The 18156-nt window shown below is 30.5% G+C and overlaps 1 protein-coding gene across 50 annotated transcripts in view; it reads right to left on the reverse strand.

Annotated features, from left to right (window-relative positions):
- The window catches only part of LOC134725749 (ankyrin-2-like), a 163041-nt gene that overhangs the window by 86539 nt on the left and 58346 nt on the right, over window positions 1–18156 (reverse strand). For 40 of the 50 annotated variants that reach the window (XM_063589825.1, XM_063589816.1, XM_063589818.1 and 37 more), the window contains 8 exons: window positions 17308–17482; window positions 14701–14796; window positions 10404–10474; window positions 9273–9431; window positions 8051–8212; window positions 6838–7074; window positions 5051–5235; window positions 4279–4296 (listed from right to left, as the gene is read on the reverse strand). In XM_063589825.1, coding sequence (XP_063445895.1) covers window positions 4279–4296; window positions 5051–5235; window positions 6838–7074; window positions 8051–8212; window positions 9273–9431; window positions 10404–10474; window positions 14701–14796; window positions 17308–17482 — 1103 coding nt within the window. Of the gene's footprint in view, window positions 1–4278; window positions 4297–5050; window positions 5236–6837; window positions 7075–8050; window positions 8213–9272; window positions 9432–10403; window positions 10475–13497; window positions 13537–14700; window positions 14797–15524; window positions 15546–16513; window positions 16577–17307; window positions 17483–18156 lie in introns of all 50 variants that reach the window. The other 10 variants (XM_063589866.1, XM_063589822.1, XM_063589815.1 and 7 more) reach the window with 8 other exon arrangements.

Below are 18156 nucleotides of genomic sequence, written 5' to 3' on the forward strand. Positions count from 1 at the left end.
TCATGTAAATCAGTCTACTATTCCCCAGGGTATAACACTCTGCAATTCTAGGTCAACAACAATCTGACAAAAATTCACTTTAACCTTTCACCTCTGGAGAAGTTTAAACAAACCGAAATATTGTACCTAGTTCTAATATCAAGGATAATATTGGATTTTAATTTTTTATTTTTATACACAGCTGTATTGATTGTGTTGGGAGAATAAAGCACTGGACCAAACAGGAATAACTGTTTATTATCTACAGCATTGTAAGGACATTTGTACAGGTGAAACTAGAATCAATACACATCCCTTACTTGTCATCCTTATACAGTAGTTTGTATTGTGTGTCTAATTATACAACTATTGTAGACATTTAAATATAGTCAGCTTTAAAATATTTGTTACGTAATATTTAAGCTTATGTTTTAGGCTATCTCTCAGTAAAAGGTATTTGTTATGTTATAACTTTGCTTAGATGTATGGCCTTTCTCTAATTTATACCAAGGATAACTTATTAACTTCTACTAACAGTCAGGAAACAAGTAACTTAGTCATAGATACACTTGAGAGAAGAGAATGACTAAGAAGTGTAGACATTCTACTTGTGATTAGTAAACAAACATTCATTAACAGATCAAAGTAGAAATGGAAGATGATTTAAGGCAGGCTAGACAATAAAATCAAATGTTAAAACAGTAATGTAACTACATAGGATGTCCAACAGTATAACTTCTACTGTCATATAAGATGCCAACTAAGGCCAAATCAATTGTTCTTCTAGATATTATAAGAAAAAATCTGAATTGTATTTTTTTATAAATTTGATACTACTTTAAAAAGGTGGCCATCTTGGTTGGCAGATAAAGTTTTAAAAAGGACCACCATAGAACCATTTCATTCAAACAAAAAAAGTTATTAAGTTACATATACATGTATATAACTTTCATAACAAGATGATCAAGTTGTTTAGCAGGTCACCTAGTATCTGACATAACCCTAGAGATATTTTGGGGGTAGTTGTAATTAAGTGGAAAAGAATAATTTTGACAGCATTAACCATAGACAGATGATTGTGCCACTGATGTCATCATGTGAAACGCAGGCTTTAACAGTCATACTTCTGTATTAAAGTACTAAACAGTTTCTTAAAAACATCATTTATAAAGATTACACACAATTCATAATACAAAATGAAGTGCAAGGCATGACATTCTTAAAAGTTTGCCAAATTTCTTGAACTTCTGGCAGTTATACATCTCATATACAAATTTAATGTTCTTATAACAACTTCACTGCATGCATGCACACAAATAAAGGGAAATAATCAACAATTTCATGAAGACATGCTGTGAAGAAGACAATTTCATGTTTGTATGTTAACATGCCTAGGGAAGAGAAACAAGAACTAAGATACAGCAAAATCTAACTCTAAAGCAGCAATAATGGGATCAGCAACAGGGAATAACAAAGCTTTAAATGACAAACCAGGGATCTATCAATTTGTTTGGATACAAATATCCTTTATTAGTAGGGATCAAGTCTAAGCCATCATAATTTTATAAGCACAAGTAAAAAGTAAGCATGATGCAAATTGTATTTGACTTAACAGTCCCAATATACAAATGTTGTAATAGTACTTATAACAAGATAATATACTTTTTACCAAACATTTAAGCTACTTTAACAAAAATGAAACCATATAGGACAATGTAGGACACCATGCTCAGCTTGCAGATTTAAGTAAACCACAAAACCAGAGTTAAAACCCTAATTTGGCACTAATTCAATTAAAGTTTGACACGCAACAAACATAAGTACCAATTTCCAAGTTAAAGTTAACAAATTTAAGAATAACTACCTAAACCAAAAACTTTAACCTTAGAAGGAACTTATTTTACACTGTCACATTTCTATGTTCAGTAAGTCAAGAAATAAAGTGTCAACACCATAATTTGGTAAATAACATCAATTTTTCATTGTTGAAGGCAGTACAGTTGCCAGGTGTAATTATGTTCATCTACATCATTTGAACTTTGGTGGATAGTTGCTTCATGGTCAATCCTACCACATCGCCTTATTTTACATTATTAAGAAAATAGGAATGATGGCTTGGCCTGACCTACAGACCAATAATATATCCACCTAAGTAAGTTGAAATAAAACTAAAATTTTAGAAAGTGAAAATATTCATACAAAACATATCTTGAATTGAAAAGGTTTGTATACCAGGGAAGAACATTTTTACATCATTGAAGTACATAAGATAAATAACTTTATACAAATAAAAAATGTCAGACACTATACTGTAAATTCATAATTTTTAATGATGGGAAAGTTCCATTGGATAGGTTTCATAAAAAATGCAATTTTAGTAGCAATTTTTGTGTGCTAGTATTCAACCAAGGTCCTGATTGGTTGGCATTTTAATACCGTGGAGAGACCCGTGATAGCCCGTATGGAAACAGTAATCAATCATGTATATATTAAATTTCCATTGATCGACAAATACAAGCAACCATTTCTGAATTTACAGTATTGAGTAAATCTTAACATAATCAGCTAAGAAATATACAAAATAAGTACTACTACACTAAAAAAAATTAATGAGAGGAAAACCAAACATTAAAACTAATAGAAAATGGAGTAATTTTCTCTATTTTGTTAGAAATCAATTGAGGGCCAATATAAAATGTAATTTATTAATCAACATATAATGGAAATGCTCTATTATTGTGATCAGATTGTCTCATTTATAACTTATTACAGTGCAATTAATATCCAGGACGCAATTTATAATCAATAACATTCCTGGGCTGATCAGTATTAACTATATATTTGTACAACTGTGACAATACCAAGTCGTCTCATTGGAAGCTTGAATGGGATGGTGAAAAATTGATCCTGAACATCTAACTAGGAAATGTAGAATGCAATGGGGGAAAAAGAATAAGGGTACTCATTTATGACATCACATTCTTTTATAGGCCTGAACAAAACCCAAAGCAATTAGAACAAGTTCACCAATTAAAAGGCAACTAGAGGTATTTGATATCCTGAGAAAATATATCTAAATAACAGAACCTTAAGTTGAAACAAAAACAAGAAAGCACCCAGGGGCGGATCCAGCCATTTTAAAAAGGGGGGTTCCTAACCCAGGACACAAGGGGGGGGGGGGGGGGTCCAACTATATTTTCCCTTTCAAATGCATTGATCGTCCAAAAAAAAGGGGGTGTTCCAACCCCGGAACCCCCCCTCTGGATCTGCGCCTGAGCACCTGTTGCCATGCTAAGTATATCCGACTCAAAATTCAAAGTATTGGAAAACAGAATGTACATCTGATAGTTGTATGACAAATCTGGCATACAACTAATCACTGTCCAGCTGCTGACCTAAAGTCAATCTGTTCAGTAGTACTAGGATTAAATAGGACACTTTGAACATATAGCTAGTCATTACAACCTCCTTTGGACTATGACCTTATGACCTTGATTTTATGGGGACAAACTTCAATTTCAACTTGTCACATGGAATCCAAAAATGAGGAATCATACCAAGCATCATTCATATCTCTTAGAAGTTTTATATTATTGCAAATGAAGTCCATAAAGTTAACTTCAGCTAATGGTGATGAATCCAAACCCTCCACCTAGCTGGGACAGTGGTGTTTCTTTTCCACCTAGCTGGGACAGTGGTGTTTCTTTTCCACCTAGCTGGAACAGTGGTGTTTCTTTTCCACCTAACTGGGACAGTGGTGTTTCTTTTCTACCAACAGCACCAACCTTGTTGCAGATCAATAAAATTAGGTGATCAGGTACATTGATGTCACAAACAAGGAAAAAAGGGGAAAGTATTGTTGTAACAACAAAAGGAACATAACTATTCCATGGTTATAATTTGTAAAACAGACAACCAAAGCATTATGACAACTGTTAAACTTTCAAAAAGATGAGGGAACATGAGAAAAACATGGAACATTAGGTGTAAGCAACTATATATAAAAAGAAGATGTGATATGATAGCAAATGAGACTACTCTCCACAAGAGACCAAAATGACATAGAAAAAAACAACTATAGGTCACTGAAAACACACATGCATCATTATATATGTAAAGATATGTGTACAAAATAAACTTAGCAAACCTAGACCATATTTATAAAGCCCATATAATAAAGCACAAAACACACATGCTCAAAAATAAAATAAAAAGTATATGTATTAGTAAAAGGACTATAATGAAAAAATAATAAAAGTGATACACATAAAGTGATACACATTGTGTATATACAATTACCTTTTCCATTTAAGTTTGCTGAAGAAATAATATACAATTCTTAAATTCTATCATGTCAATAATTTGCTCATCTAGTACCTATGCATAATAATGGCTACCGGTATACACACTGTTAAGAATGCTTAATTCTCTGTATACTTTTTCAAATTGTTTTCAAATTTAACCAATCCAATAAACAACATTTTAAATTTGACTTTGTAATTTGGTAGGAAAAGAAATTTGAAAACTGACATATAAGAATCAATATTTGCAGTCATGTTTTTTTCCATGATCAAAACAAAATAGGGAATGATCAAATTACATCAAAGAATTTTGTATTTCATTTTTGATCCTGTTTGATTTAAATTGATTCAAAAGTTTCAGAAAAGATGAAAATGTGATTTCCCATCAAGCATGTATAGTTCAATTATAACCTTTGTGGTATATATGTTGTCATGTATGCAAAACAAATCTGATTGTAATGAGGAATGTTTGAATAAGATTAATAGACTCGTCATTTAGTTAAAATGATAATGAAATTTCAAAAGCACGGTACTTTGAAAAATAATAAATCAGAATCCAGGTTGTTTTTGTCCAGTCGGGACGAAAGGTTGAATATAAATGGCCTTTAATACCTTATTTCTGCTGAATTGATCCAGGACATGATTAAGATGGATGAGTTTTGGATGCAAACTGGTTGCAAAAGCTCACACAGTGACAGACCTTTCAGGCAAGGTTAAGTTTTCATGTAAGTAAGCTGAGCTGACATCAATGCTATACACATAAGACTTACCCTGAATATGTTGGTGTTCTCTCTATAGCCACATTGTCAGGGTCAAAAGATGTGTTAAAGGACGATCCACTGTAGGAACTACACTTCATGTCCTTCTTAGGAGCTCCTGGTGACAGTCGGGTATCTGGTGCACTCTGGGAGTATGTAGCAAATGATTGAGTCATCACTTCTCTCTCCATAAAGTCCTGTAAATGTGTATGACTACATATGTAAGGCACAAGAAAAAGAGAATGTGTCTGAAACGGCTTCCATTTTCAAAAATGTTGATTCACTTAATTTCAAAGAGACTTGTAAGTTAATAATGAAATATCCAGGAATTCTATTTATCAACAGCAAGTTGTATCACTTGTTTGATTTCAAAATGTAAACACAATTTCTCTGACAATCTGACTCTTATTTAAGCAGAAAATCATATCAGTAGATTTTCAACAATAAAAATTTAAAAATTTACTTCTGAACTTAAATTAAAAGATAGTTCAAAACTGTAAATCAACAATTTAGTCAACTGCTGTTTCAATTAACTAGAAGCCAAGTATCTATCCAAACATACCAAAAAATTAACAGATTGTTGTAAATAATTCGTAGTTTGTATAATCTTATTTCTAAACAATTGTATTTCACTAAAATATTCGTCATATATATATCTTTTAAAAATTAAATTGAAAAAAAATAAAATTAGAGGTTTTTATTCTTTCTCAAGAGGTTCATTATAAATATGAACCCCATAAAAATATGCTCTAATGTTGCTTAATTTTTTTATTAATCTGATTACTGTAAACATAATCATTCATTAGCAATATCTTGCTTTTTAAAGTTAGATGATCCGTTACTCAAATAATCTTTACATTATTTTGTGATATAATGTGAGAAAATCCCTATATTTTACAAGTTACATGAACTATATATTTTATAATAAACTAGTGTTAAAATGTAATACGAGTATGATGAAATACATTATTTCTTTAATATTTTGAATCCAAAACATGCCTAAATTACTTACAAATTTCCTCCTCCAAGAAATTTAAATGAAACTTTCACCTTACATGCAAAATTAATCCAAAAACTGTGTTTAAATATGTGAGTCTTACTGACACATGGTGATATCATGCGATAATCTGTAGTTAGTTAGGGTTAATCAACAATGACCCTTAGGAAGTTCTTCATACTGGCCAAATTCTAATTCATTTCACATTGGAACGTGATTACAATCAGTTAATATGATGATAAGATGTACATTCTATGTCTAGACCCTACACTTACAACATGTAGGAGCCCTATAAAACCTTTATCAAACTGTGATTGGTTTCATCACACTTTCTCGCTTTTTTCGTGATTCAATCAGACTGCACTGTAATCTACCATAGATTAATAGCTCCTACTTTTATATCCCTCATCTACAAACCTTTGCCATACGTTCTTAAAAAAAAGTCTGTGATGGGAAAAGCAAATGATGTATTCTGTTTATTATAAAATAGGGGATAATAAATGTTGTAGGAAACGAAGCAAATGAAACTCTATATCATAAATGAATTTTAAGCAATACAAAAAAAGGTTGAATCAAATTCAAACCCACTTGGTGAATAAAATTCAGCATGTAAAAGCTCAAGCTTTAAAATTTCACCAAAATGTGTTTACCCAACCAGCTTAAGCTTATCAAATTACCATACAGGGTGACACCTAAATAAGCTCAAGCTTTAAAATTTCACCAAAATGTGGTTACCCAACCAGCTTACGCTTATCAAATTACCATAGGTGACCCCTGAATAAGCAGAAGCTTATCATATTACCTGAGATGAACCCTGTGAGGCTTTCCTTCTTTCCACTGAATCATCAGGGAGAAACTTAAACTGATCGTTTAAATCTATTCCCTCAACACTATAGGACACAGCGTTTGACAAAGAAGGTTTGTCAGGGTAGGACTTGTATCCAGAGCCTGGATAAATCTTGACACCTTCTTTTCCGTATGCTCTGACAGACTTGCGCAGATAGAAATCTTCAGAGAATGGTAAGGTAGCACTTTCTCTCTGAGCAACAAAAAATAAAAAACATGCAACACAAATGAAAGCTAGATAAGAATCAAGTTGTCAATTCAATTCCATTGTCGGTACTGAATTGGGAAACTTGTTTCATATCATTTGTAAAAGAAGAAATAAGATTATATTCATAAATAAGTGAGGTCAAGCTAATATTTTCATGCACTCAAGAATATACAGTTTAGTATTCAATGGGAGATAACTCTAAATAAAAAGCAGTTACAAAAATCAGTTCAATGTTAATGTTGAATCACTCACCCATTACACATTTTACATTTACCTAGCTTCCATTATATTAGGTTGAAGTGAAGATGTGTAATTATTCTCATTGTGGGTATTTACATCTATGATGTAGAGTATTAACAAATTATTAGTAACATAAAAACACTTCACAAAATTAATCAGTGTTTTAGTAGATAATAGTTACTTCCCATATCCATCAAGAAATCACACAGCTTTCAAAAAGCAAACACATCCAAAACATGATTCAGCAATATGTTTCATGGCAATTTTCCACACAAAATACAATAATTTTGATAAATATAGCCCTTTGATGAAAATTCTGTAAGTTTTGAATTTTGAGTATTTCTTTATGTCATATAAAAAAGATGTTTTGTACAGCAATATTTTTACATCTTAACCAAACAAAATAGAAAAATTAGTCAAATTTTCTTTTTTTCTTTTTTAATAGCGCTAAACACATGTAAAATTATTTGATGCCATTGATTGAACAATTAATCTCATCACATTTGAATGTTGTCTGTTCAGGATTTGCCATGAAAAATTGTTGAATCCAATCATTTCAAATTAAGTGCCAATAAAACAAAATTTACTTTCATTTCTAATTCAAGTATTTCTTCATGTTGATCATCCTGAAAACATGCAAATAACTGATTAATAAAACTGTGACAGTGAGATGCAATAGAGGTAGAAGGGGGATAACTCTTTCAACAGTTCAAATGTTTACCTTCTTCATACTATCATCGAAATCATCAGTAAAATCAAGTTCACTAGTACTGGCGTCGACAGAACGGATATGTACATCAGATTGGGAGTTACTCTGATCCATTCTCTCTAGAGTAGAATAATCGGCTCCAAACACGCTGTCCCCTCTAGACGTCCCTTTCTCCTGGGATAACAACATATATAGATATAGCACCACAGCAAAAAATCACAGATATCAACCTTAACTTTAATTTCTTAATTCCAAAAAATTGACACCACTGTTTAGCTCAATTGTTTGCTGAAAATTACCAAATTTTAAACATATAATGGAATTAGACGACAAAATTTAAAATCAAATACATAAATGTGCACCTCTTTGCAAAATCAAATCTGTGATTATTTTGTATGAATGTAAATGAAATAATTATATTCAAAGCAGAAAAAAAGATAAATGTACACTTAGACATATATAGATATTGCAATATATGATTTACTTAGTAAAATCATAAAAAAATCAAATAATAAAATACAACAACAAAAAAAGAAAATGTCAAACTGAAGGTATATTTTGTGTCAATGTAAACTGTTCTGGTAAATTTATTGTTCACTGGTTTGGGCTTGTAAAATTCCACAAGTTACAACATGTTTTTAAACTGATGTTGTAGCCTATTGGACAAGAAATCTGAAATTCAAGTGCAATTTGATGATGTAGCGATTTTGATTGGACACCATCATATTTTTAGGGGTAAAATCCTGTTTACACGTCTGTATCAAACAGCCACCAGTTTGTTTTATTGGTAAGTGATTTCTTCAATATTGAACCTTGGCCTGAAAGAGTAGGTCTAAAACTGAGTTTATCTCTGACACATAGCTTCATTATGTAAAATATAATCGTACCACTATGGGGATTTAGTACCATGTGACCAAGAATTTTGAAATTTTAGAGCAATATAGAAAAGTGAGTAACATCTCCATAGGCAGCTTAATCTTGAAGTTGATTCTAAAAATTTGTAAAGTAAAAACATTGACATTGACATTGACCTTTGAAATCTTACAACCATTTTAAAGTCATGAGTTTTTTCTCTGATAAACTTCATTTTCTAACAAATTTGAAAGCCAATTTTTTTCTGTAAATTAATGTAATTGACAGTCAGGTCACCACATCAATGAATGATGTTCCGTATTTTCGCCAAATATGAAATTTGTACCATTAAATGTTGTATATAGTGGTTGTAATAACCTACCCTGGAAGAGGGAGACAAGGTGTCCCCACGGAAATATTGCATCTCTGCTTCATAATCAGGGTCACGTTGTAAATAAGATGGGTAGCGCATGGCTGTGCTTATTTCACTCTTGATTCTACGTCTCTGATCATCAGTGACAGGGTGTCGGAACTGAAACTCCTAACAAAGCAAAATATAACTCTGCCATACTGAATATGTAAATGTAAAATCTGTCCAGTTATTTCCTAAGAAACCAGATTATTATGGATGAGGCTCCTCATGAGGATTTTTATTATGTGATTACTGTAAATTCAGAAATTAATGCGAGGTTTTTATTATTGCGAAAAATGCGACTGAGTTGTAAACGCAATAATTCAAACTCGCATTTTGAAATATTTGATATGATTTTAACAGGATTTTTCTCAAAATCGTAAAAATTAAAATCGCATTCAAGTCTAAAATGACAATAGTGATTCAAAATCAATTACTAGACAAAATATTTCATGATTATTCTATTATTTGATAATCTAGGACTGTATTTTTTATTATTTGATTATCTTATTAAAATAATTATGAAATTTGTGATTATGTAATTACTTTCAAAAATACCTCCATGAGGGGCCTCACGGATCATCTTGTAAAAGATATAACTAGTATTTTCAGACTCGTCAATTGCAAACCATTTTGGCTCAACTGGACAGATTCATATATTTACAAAATAACAAATAAAATAAAAAAACTGCATATATACAACTTAAAAGAACACCGTGTATGACAACATATATATATATATGTATATAAAAGGTTACAATATCAAGTATAAGCATAAAACTGAATACACATATCATTAACAAGTCTGTCAGTACTGAAACATTGGGTTCTATTCACAATATGAAAGTCTCTCCAGATACTGTTCTCAGTATAGTACAGACAAAGCTGATTTTAAAAGTGTTCCAAGGCTTCAAAAATAACAACTGCATTTTTTTAAGTAGATAACTTTCTATATTACAGTCTTTTGGGGTCAAAATTCCTGCATTGATCAACATCAAAGTAAATCAATGTATCTTGAGACATTCATTCAAATCTTTTAAAGATCTGTATTTTCATTGGATAACCTGATGGCTATCCCAGAATCCTCTATTTTTCACCTACCTTCATGCCTTCATAGGAAGTGTCCAATGGTGATGAACTTTCACCTCTTTCCAACGAAATAGTATCCTCTCCTATAAAATGTATAATATATTTGGCTCATGAACTATGAACTATAAACACTGACCACATTTAATAATCTTTTAAATGCATTAAAAAATCCAAAAAGTCATTAATATGAAAATCCATATACATAACATATGTACATACAGTTCAAAGAAACTAATTAGATGAAAATAATCTTTTCTATTCCTTCATCTTCATCTGTATTAGAATAATAAATATACATCAAGAATTCAAGTCAGATTTCGAAATATAAGAAACATAATTGTCAATGTAAACGTTCCTTATAAGAAGATTATCCCACATTGTCCTGATGGCAATCCTGTACAGCTAACTTGTATTGATCTGAAATAATGTTCTTGTTGATCATTTATGTTTGACTTCTTGGATCTTAAACAAGCACCTTGTCAAGGACACCTGCTTTATCAGAGCTTTTTGCTATTCAATAGATACAATTTTTATTATTATTTTACCTTTTAACATGCCTGAATATTTGTCTTTGCCCTTTATAATTACATGTATTTTAAGATTAATATTGTTCGACACTTGAATTTTACCATTATTAAGTTCACAGTGTCCCCTCGCTTCCTTAAAACTAGAATGTATTGGGCTTTGTCATTTTTATATCAGATATTATAATTGTAGGTTAATATTAACAAGCTAAGTTTGAAGCTTGAAAAAAAGCCTTTATGATCTGGTCTTGATGGGAATGTGATGAATTTCCACTAATGAACCCCATGTCCAACTATTTGGTTGAAGGTCAGAAAGTCACCTTTAGAATCACTTGCCTAAGACCCTTAGTTAAAAATGAAATGTATGTCATTATGACCTATTTGTGGTTGTCAGTAAATGGCAGAAATTGGTCTCAGTCATAACAAAGTGTTTGGGTTGGTTGTATGTCAAAGATACATTCCCCTTAATTCATCCTGTACCAACTTTTAAGGCAGTCCTTCTTAGATTGAGTGACCAAAAATTACCCTTGGTGTAGATATTAGAAATGTGATAAGTATACATAACAAGTTAATTCTTACAAGTAACAATAGGATTTTCATAAAATTAGTAGAAATTGCTAGTTTTCAAAAAATATTTTCATTGTAAAATATAAAATACATGTATATAATTTCTCATACTAATAAATCAAATTTATAAAAAAAAATCTAGTTTACTTAGAAAAGATCACGAATACTAATTGATTTTAAATGAATTCTCATGAGATTTTTTGTGGAAATTTTGTTAAGTTTGTAAATTATTAAACCTTACCTCGACTACGTCTAAAACAGTTCATGTTTTCCCCAAGGCAAGATCAGAGAGGAACATTAAAAGAGATTTAAGCCAGATCAAATAGAAACACTAAAACAGACTTTTAAAAAAACCTGATCGCTGTCAAAACAATTACAGATCAGGTACTGCCGATACTTAGTAATTACCAAACATCATCTTGGCAAACGAGATGTTAAAAGTTTCTATATTTAATTTAGTCATTACAACATTTTTAAGTCTAGTGTTCTGTAGAGAGATAAGTATTTGTAGAGTCAAGCTGTTAAGATAATTTTGGCCATGCTCAGTACATCTTTTAGATCAGGCCATGCTTGGTATATTTTGTTTATAACAGATAATAGATATAGTATCAGTTTTATAAACAGAATTTTGTTATTACAGGTTTTCTGACCATAGGTCTGAGACCTTGCCTTGCATTAAGAGATTTGTAAGGAGATTAGATTTTTGAGAATTTTTAGAAAGTCCAAGCTATTTAGATATATTTAATACAAAAAAAATCTATGATACTTTTTTTATATACTTTAGACAACTTTGATCATGTTCAAAATTTACACAGAAGTTAAGCATATATCTTTTTTCTTATTCTTTAAGAAAAATATCAAAGACAAGCTGTTGTTTGAGAATAGATAAAAACAATTAAGAAAGCAAACAATTATTGTTCATAGAAAAATCATCCAACACACTCCTTTTGGGGTAAACCTCTTTTTGTGAGCATCCTAATGTTTTTTCTAGTTTTCACAAGAACCAGTGGTGGACCCAGACATTTTAAAGGTGAGGGTTTCAACCCAGGATAAAGGGGGGTTATAAACATATGTCCCCATCCAAAATTATTGTTTGTCAAAAAAGGGGGGGGGGGGTTCCAACCCCTGGAACCACCCCTGGATCTGCCACTGAGAAAAGCAGAATTTAAAGAGGGTAGTCCCCTTTTTACATACATTTTTTTTAATCATCATAGATGTGCATACAAAACTTTCTGTAAATATATATCCTTACAAAACCATAATCAAAGACTATATTGTAATGCCAGGTAATCATCTTAAGCTGATGGGATTACCAAAAAATATTAGGTGTTCTTGTCTGGGTGCATCAATTAACTTTATAAAGCAGATATGGTAATAAAGCTCAGCTCTGTTTATATCTTAAATCTAATTTGCATCAGAAATATGTTACACATTTTTTAATTACCATAGTTAACATATTAAAAGACATAACAATAAATTCTTAATGCTAAAAATACTTGGAGCACAAAAGCATATTTGACTACAAAAATCTATGGACTGACTAGATCACAAGCTGTAGTGTAGTAATTTGTTCTGGATATTCTGTAACAAAGGATTTTTACTATAAGCTCTTTATGGTTATGCATTTGTCTTAGCAGAAGAGGTCACTATTTTAACCTTGAATTTTGATATTTTATCAAGTTGGTAAATTTTGCCATAAATATGGTTCAAAAGAGACAACTGTTTGTTATTTCTTCTTCAAAAGCAATCTGTAAACATTGTAAAGCTTTGCTACTAAGCTAAAAGTGCTAATTATATAATCATCAATAAATTCTTACACTGAATTCCTTAATCTTTTTTCTATTATCTCAATTCTAGAGGAAGCATTATTGTCTTGCTCCTTCACCCTATTTATCCTATATTTTACCAATATGAAATCAATCTTATGACCTGAGGAGTTTCTTAGTAGGACTAAGGAGTATGTGGAGATTTTCTCAAAAGGATTTTTGCTGATTATATTGTATATATAGTGTTACCTTTGCTACCAACAAAACTACTGTTAATACTTCTGTAACCTGACCATAAATAATTCAGAATACTGTTAACACTTATGTCACTCGACCAGAAATAATTCAGAAAACTGTTAACAATAATTTATGTCCACCAGAAATAATTCAGGAAACTGTTAACACATATGTAACCCCACCAGAAAAAATTCAGAAAACTGTTAACACATATGTAATCTGACAAAAATAATTCAGAAAACTAAAAACATTTTCTGTAACCTGCCAAGAAATTATTCCTAAAATGGATAACAATTTTGTGACTTGACCAGAAATAATTTAGTAAAATGTGAAAAATTCTGTAATCTGACCACAAATAATTCAGACAACTGTTAACATTTCTGTATTCTAGCTTTACCATGATATCTGTGATACTCTATTTAAAACCCTTTTGATTTAATACAAAAAATCTGATACCCAATAACATCAAAATATATAAGTTAGTTCAGAAGTGACAAAGTGTTAGTTAAAAACAACCCGAGGACCCAAAAAAGTTACCAAAAACCAAAAGGGTATGAAGGACAAATATATAAAACATTCTTTTGTTTGCTTTGTAACTTTCAACCAATGTCTATTGGTTGTGATATATTTTGTTACTTATTCTCTGGTAAGAATTGCAGTAATTGCTTTGCCAAAATTAAAACTCAAGCATCAGATACTTGTTCTGTTAATGGAGGCATTACCACAGTTTGGAATCACTTAAATATCATAAATAAACAAACACAAAATAAAGAAGAAGTTATTTTAAAACTCTTCAAACAGAACATATCGAAAAGGCTTAAATTACAACATCATAATGAAATAAATTGTCTAATAAAGTATGGGTATATTTAGAAATAATAATAACAAGTATGTGTGAATGCCATAACATACATATTCATTGGCTAAAAAGTTGAAAAGTATAAAATTTGTATTCAGTGTAAATATTTCTATCATTAATTTGATTCAATTAATAGTTATTCGTTCATTAATATCTAAGAAACACTTGGCATTAAGTTTCAGTATCAGTAAATACAGATGAAAGTTCATAGAAATTAATATGTTATGGCCTTCATATGTTTATATAATTATAAGTCGTATACCCTTATATACTGAAAACTAAAAATACAAAATTTTCAAAGACATGCAATTAAATTATAGTCCACGCCACAACAAGGGAGACAACACCTGACTTACTAGACTGCATTTGATTGCCCTCGTAAAATGGCAAGTTAATATGCTGTTCATATAAAGGCTTCCCAAATAATGGTGATTGGGGCAGAAAATCATCTCCTGTGGAAGATTGGCACAATTTTAATTGGAAAAACAAAAGTATTGAGTGGCAAAAATGTTAAAATGTAGAAAATTCTTTAACATGTGCCATATATCATCTGAAATATACTGGTGCAAAATAACATAAAATAACCTGAAACCAGCAGCGTAACTTGGTTATATATCAAAAATATTTGTTCAAGTCAAAAATATCAATGCTGTTCTGTACTTATATTCATCGTCAAACAATTCTTATCTCTAATATCTATTCAAACATATAATTCCAATATGACCTTAGTATGTCCTTCAATTTATAAGGAGATGTTGGGTAAACAACACTGAAACAGCACCAAGACTGATGTTTATCTAAAAACGATAGAGAGAGTGCTTCATACAATGGGAAAGTATAAATATTTCTACACTAATTTCAGTTTTCTGTAAGTTTTTATAATCACAACATAATCTTTTAGACATAAACTACCAAACTATATAAATTATTCAAAATTAGCAAGTAGATATGAATATGCATACTTTGAATTGAAGTACAAACAGGCATTGATGTGTTAGCAAACCAAACGAAAAATCAAATATTTTTTCTAATCAAATTGCTGAAGAACAAAAATTTTAAATTCATTTGGTTTGCAATTTTTTAATTAGTAATTTAGATAATTAAACATTTAAGGGAGAATAACTTGAACAAATGAAACCATAACACATGACATAACATTCAACCATTTCACCACACTTACCAAATAAGGTGGAATCAAACGCTAAATATAGACCATTATTATTACATACTTATCCACAAAGCTTAACATTGATATAAACATTTAAAGATATATCAAAGATGCAAAGCCATTAATCCAAAATAAATTCTGATTATGTAATAGTGCAGAAAGTGTTAGGAATGGCTTCCCACGTCTTTTCTATATTTGTAACTAGATGGCCTATATGTACTGCCTTGAAACAAGGTATCTTCCTTATGAAGACAAAATTCAATTCTAAAAGTTGCTTCCTCAAGATAGTTTCAAGACATTTTAACTTTTGAAAAGAAAAGCAAAAGTAGGCTTATTCCCACTCGATGATTTTATGATAATTTTTAGTCGATTACATCATTAGTTATGACAATGATTTGTCCTTGAAAGGAAAAGTTACAAATTTTACTTTTTAATTAACGTTTCAGGTTTTTTTTCCTAAAATTAATCCTTAAGAAAGATGAATAATGATCTCTGAGGTCATTCTCTTTAAATGTAGATTATTTTGTTATTAATTTAATGAACGAGTTAATCCCTTTTAGAGAGCTCCCAAAGTTTTCCCTTTCCATCTAGCTCTACAACACACACACACATAGAATTGGATGACAAATATTTGACGTTCATGGTTTATTATAGAATTTTGTTAAAGCTAACACCATTTTGCAATTATATATATAGCTACTGTGAATTGTGCTGTTAATTTCTCCAGTGATTATTAAAACTAAAAAGTATTTAAAATAGTTAAAATACTATAGAGAGGAATATTATCAGAAACTTTCACTGGAGTTTTATAGGATAGATCTAGCTTGGAAAATTACTTTGACTTTTGTTACCTGATTCAGATATCCCTCTTGAAAAATAATTCCAAATATTAAACTTTTACTCCCAAAAACATTGCCATTTAAATCTGATGCATCAGGTAACAATATAATCTAGCATTAGGTTTAGGACACAGCAACATAAAGTAGCTGCATCTTCCTCACCAAATGAACTGAGTTCACTCAACCATGATGTCCTGAATTCACTAGACCTTACACTGCTTCTACCTAACAGCAAAGTATTAAGTTAAATGCATTACACTATTCACACCCCTGACACAAATCACACTCAGATATTTTAGTTGTCCGTTAAAGTCCCAATCACTTCAACAAATATGTGTGGTGAACAAAAAATACACTTTAAAATGTTTTTTATAATTTAATTTATGATTTTCATTAAACAAAATCTATACAATTGGTTTTGAATTTTCTTTCAAACACATTTTTACACAAAGTTCTTTGAATGATGTCTATCACGCCTTCACTAGATGTGAAATTCTGCTGATAATTTTGTTTACAGTTGATCATCACACATATAAGGTAATCTGCTCAAAATGTGATCAATCGTGGAAAGTCTCAATGTCTCACCATCAACTATATCTTCTTCATATTAAAATAACATATTTTATTTCCTTATATTTGTAAAAATGTTACCCTATTTATATAATGTTTACAAGTTGATGATAAATATTTTCTTTTCTGTATTTATTAATATTGAAAGATAAAAAAAAATCCTTGTTATAATTCATGTTTTCTTAAGTTTAAAATCTGATTATAACATACAGGATAGGAACATGCCAATTCAAGACAGAAATACACAAGATAATCTTTCAAACTTTTTCCAAGCAAGTTATTTCTTTTTTAAAAAGATAGGGAGCTTGCATTCTCTATCAAAACAATAGTCTTAACATAACATGATGCCATGGTAACTAAATAATAAACATTAATGGCATTCTTACCTCCTTCATCTTCTGAATCAGATAGTAATGTCTCCTGCATGGTCTCTGGAGATACGACCTTGTATTTGTCCTCGGCTGTGGGAATGGTTTCTGTTACCTCTGTAACACCAGCTAGAGTATCAACAACTGATATGTAACCAAGGCGTTGTGCAATGGAAAGAGCTGTTTGTCCATTCTGGAAATATAAACAAATTATTAAACTATCTGTTGTCTTTGCAAAGACATTTAAAAAGAAAATTAAGAAAAGAATAAAAGAAAAAATTTAAACTAATAATAAGATAATAGGCCTGCAAGATCTGGATGGCATTGCAGGAAAAAGATTGAAGTTATGATATCCTAAATATAAATCTATGAGTATATTTTGCTGAATGATTGATAATTCATTTAAATAATAAACTGGTTAATAAATAACTTGCTAAAAATTATAACTCTTCAAATAAAAAAAAATAAAAAATAACTTTATGATACCCGGTAAACATAGAAACATACATACACATATGAACCTCACTTGTCAAAGCTATCATAGAAAGACTGTAATATTTAGTTACTTAATATGAATTTGACTGGAGCTGTTGTATGTAAATGTATGAGTGAAGGTTTTAACCAATTCTATTCATTATCCTTAAGCAAAACAGGCAATAACAAACCTATTAAACCTCAAAGTTTTCAAAGCATAATAACAATAAAGGCTGACATCTTCAGGAAAAAAATCCAAAGTACAATAATAAACAGCCCACCATTATACTCCTGACTTGTTTGGAACTTACTTTATTTCACAATACATCCCACTTCTATGATAGTTACTTATGGTTTATGGAGAAGTTAGTGTTGAAAACTTGATTATTTATT

This window comes from Mytilus trossulus, chromosome 7 (genome assembly GCF_036588685.1).
Source record: "Mytilus trossulus isolate FHL-02 chromosome 7, PNRI_Mtr1.1.1.hap1, whole genome shotgun sequence".
NCBI lineage: Eukaryota > Metazoa > Mollusca > Bivalvia > Mytilida > Mytilidae > Mytilus > Mytilus trossulus.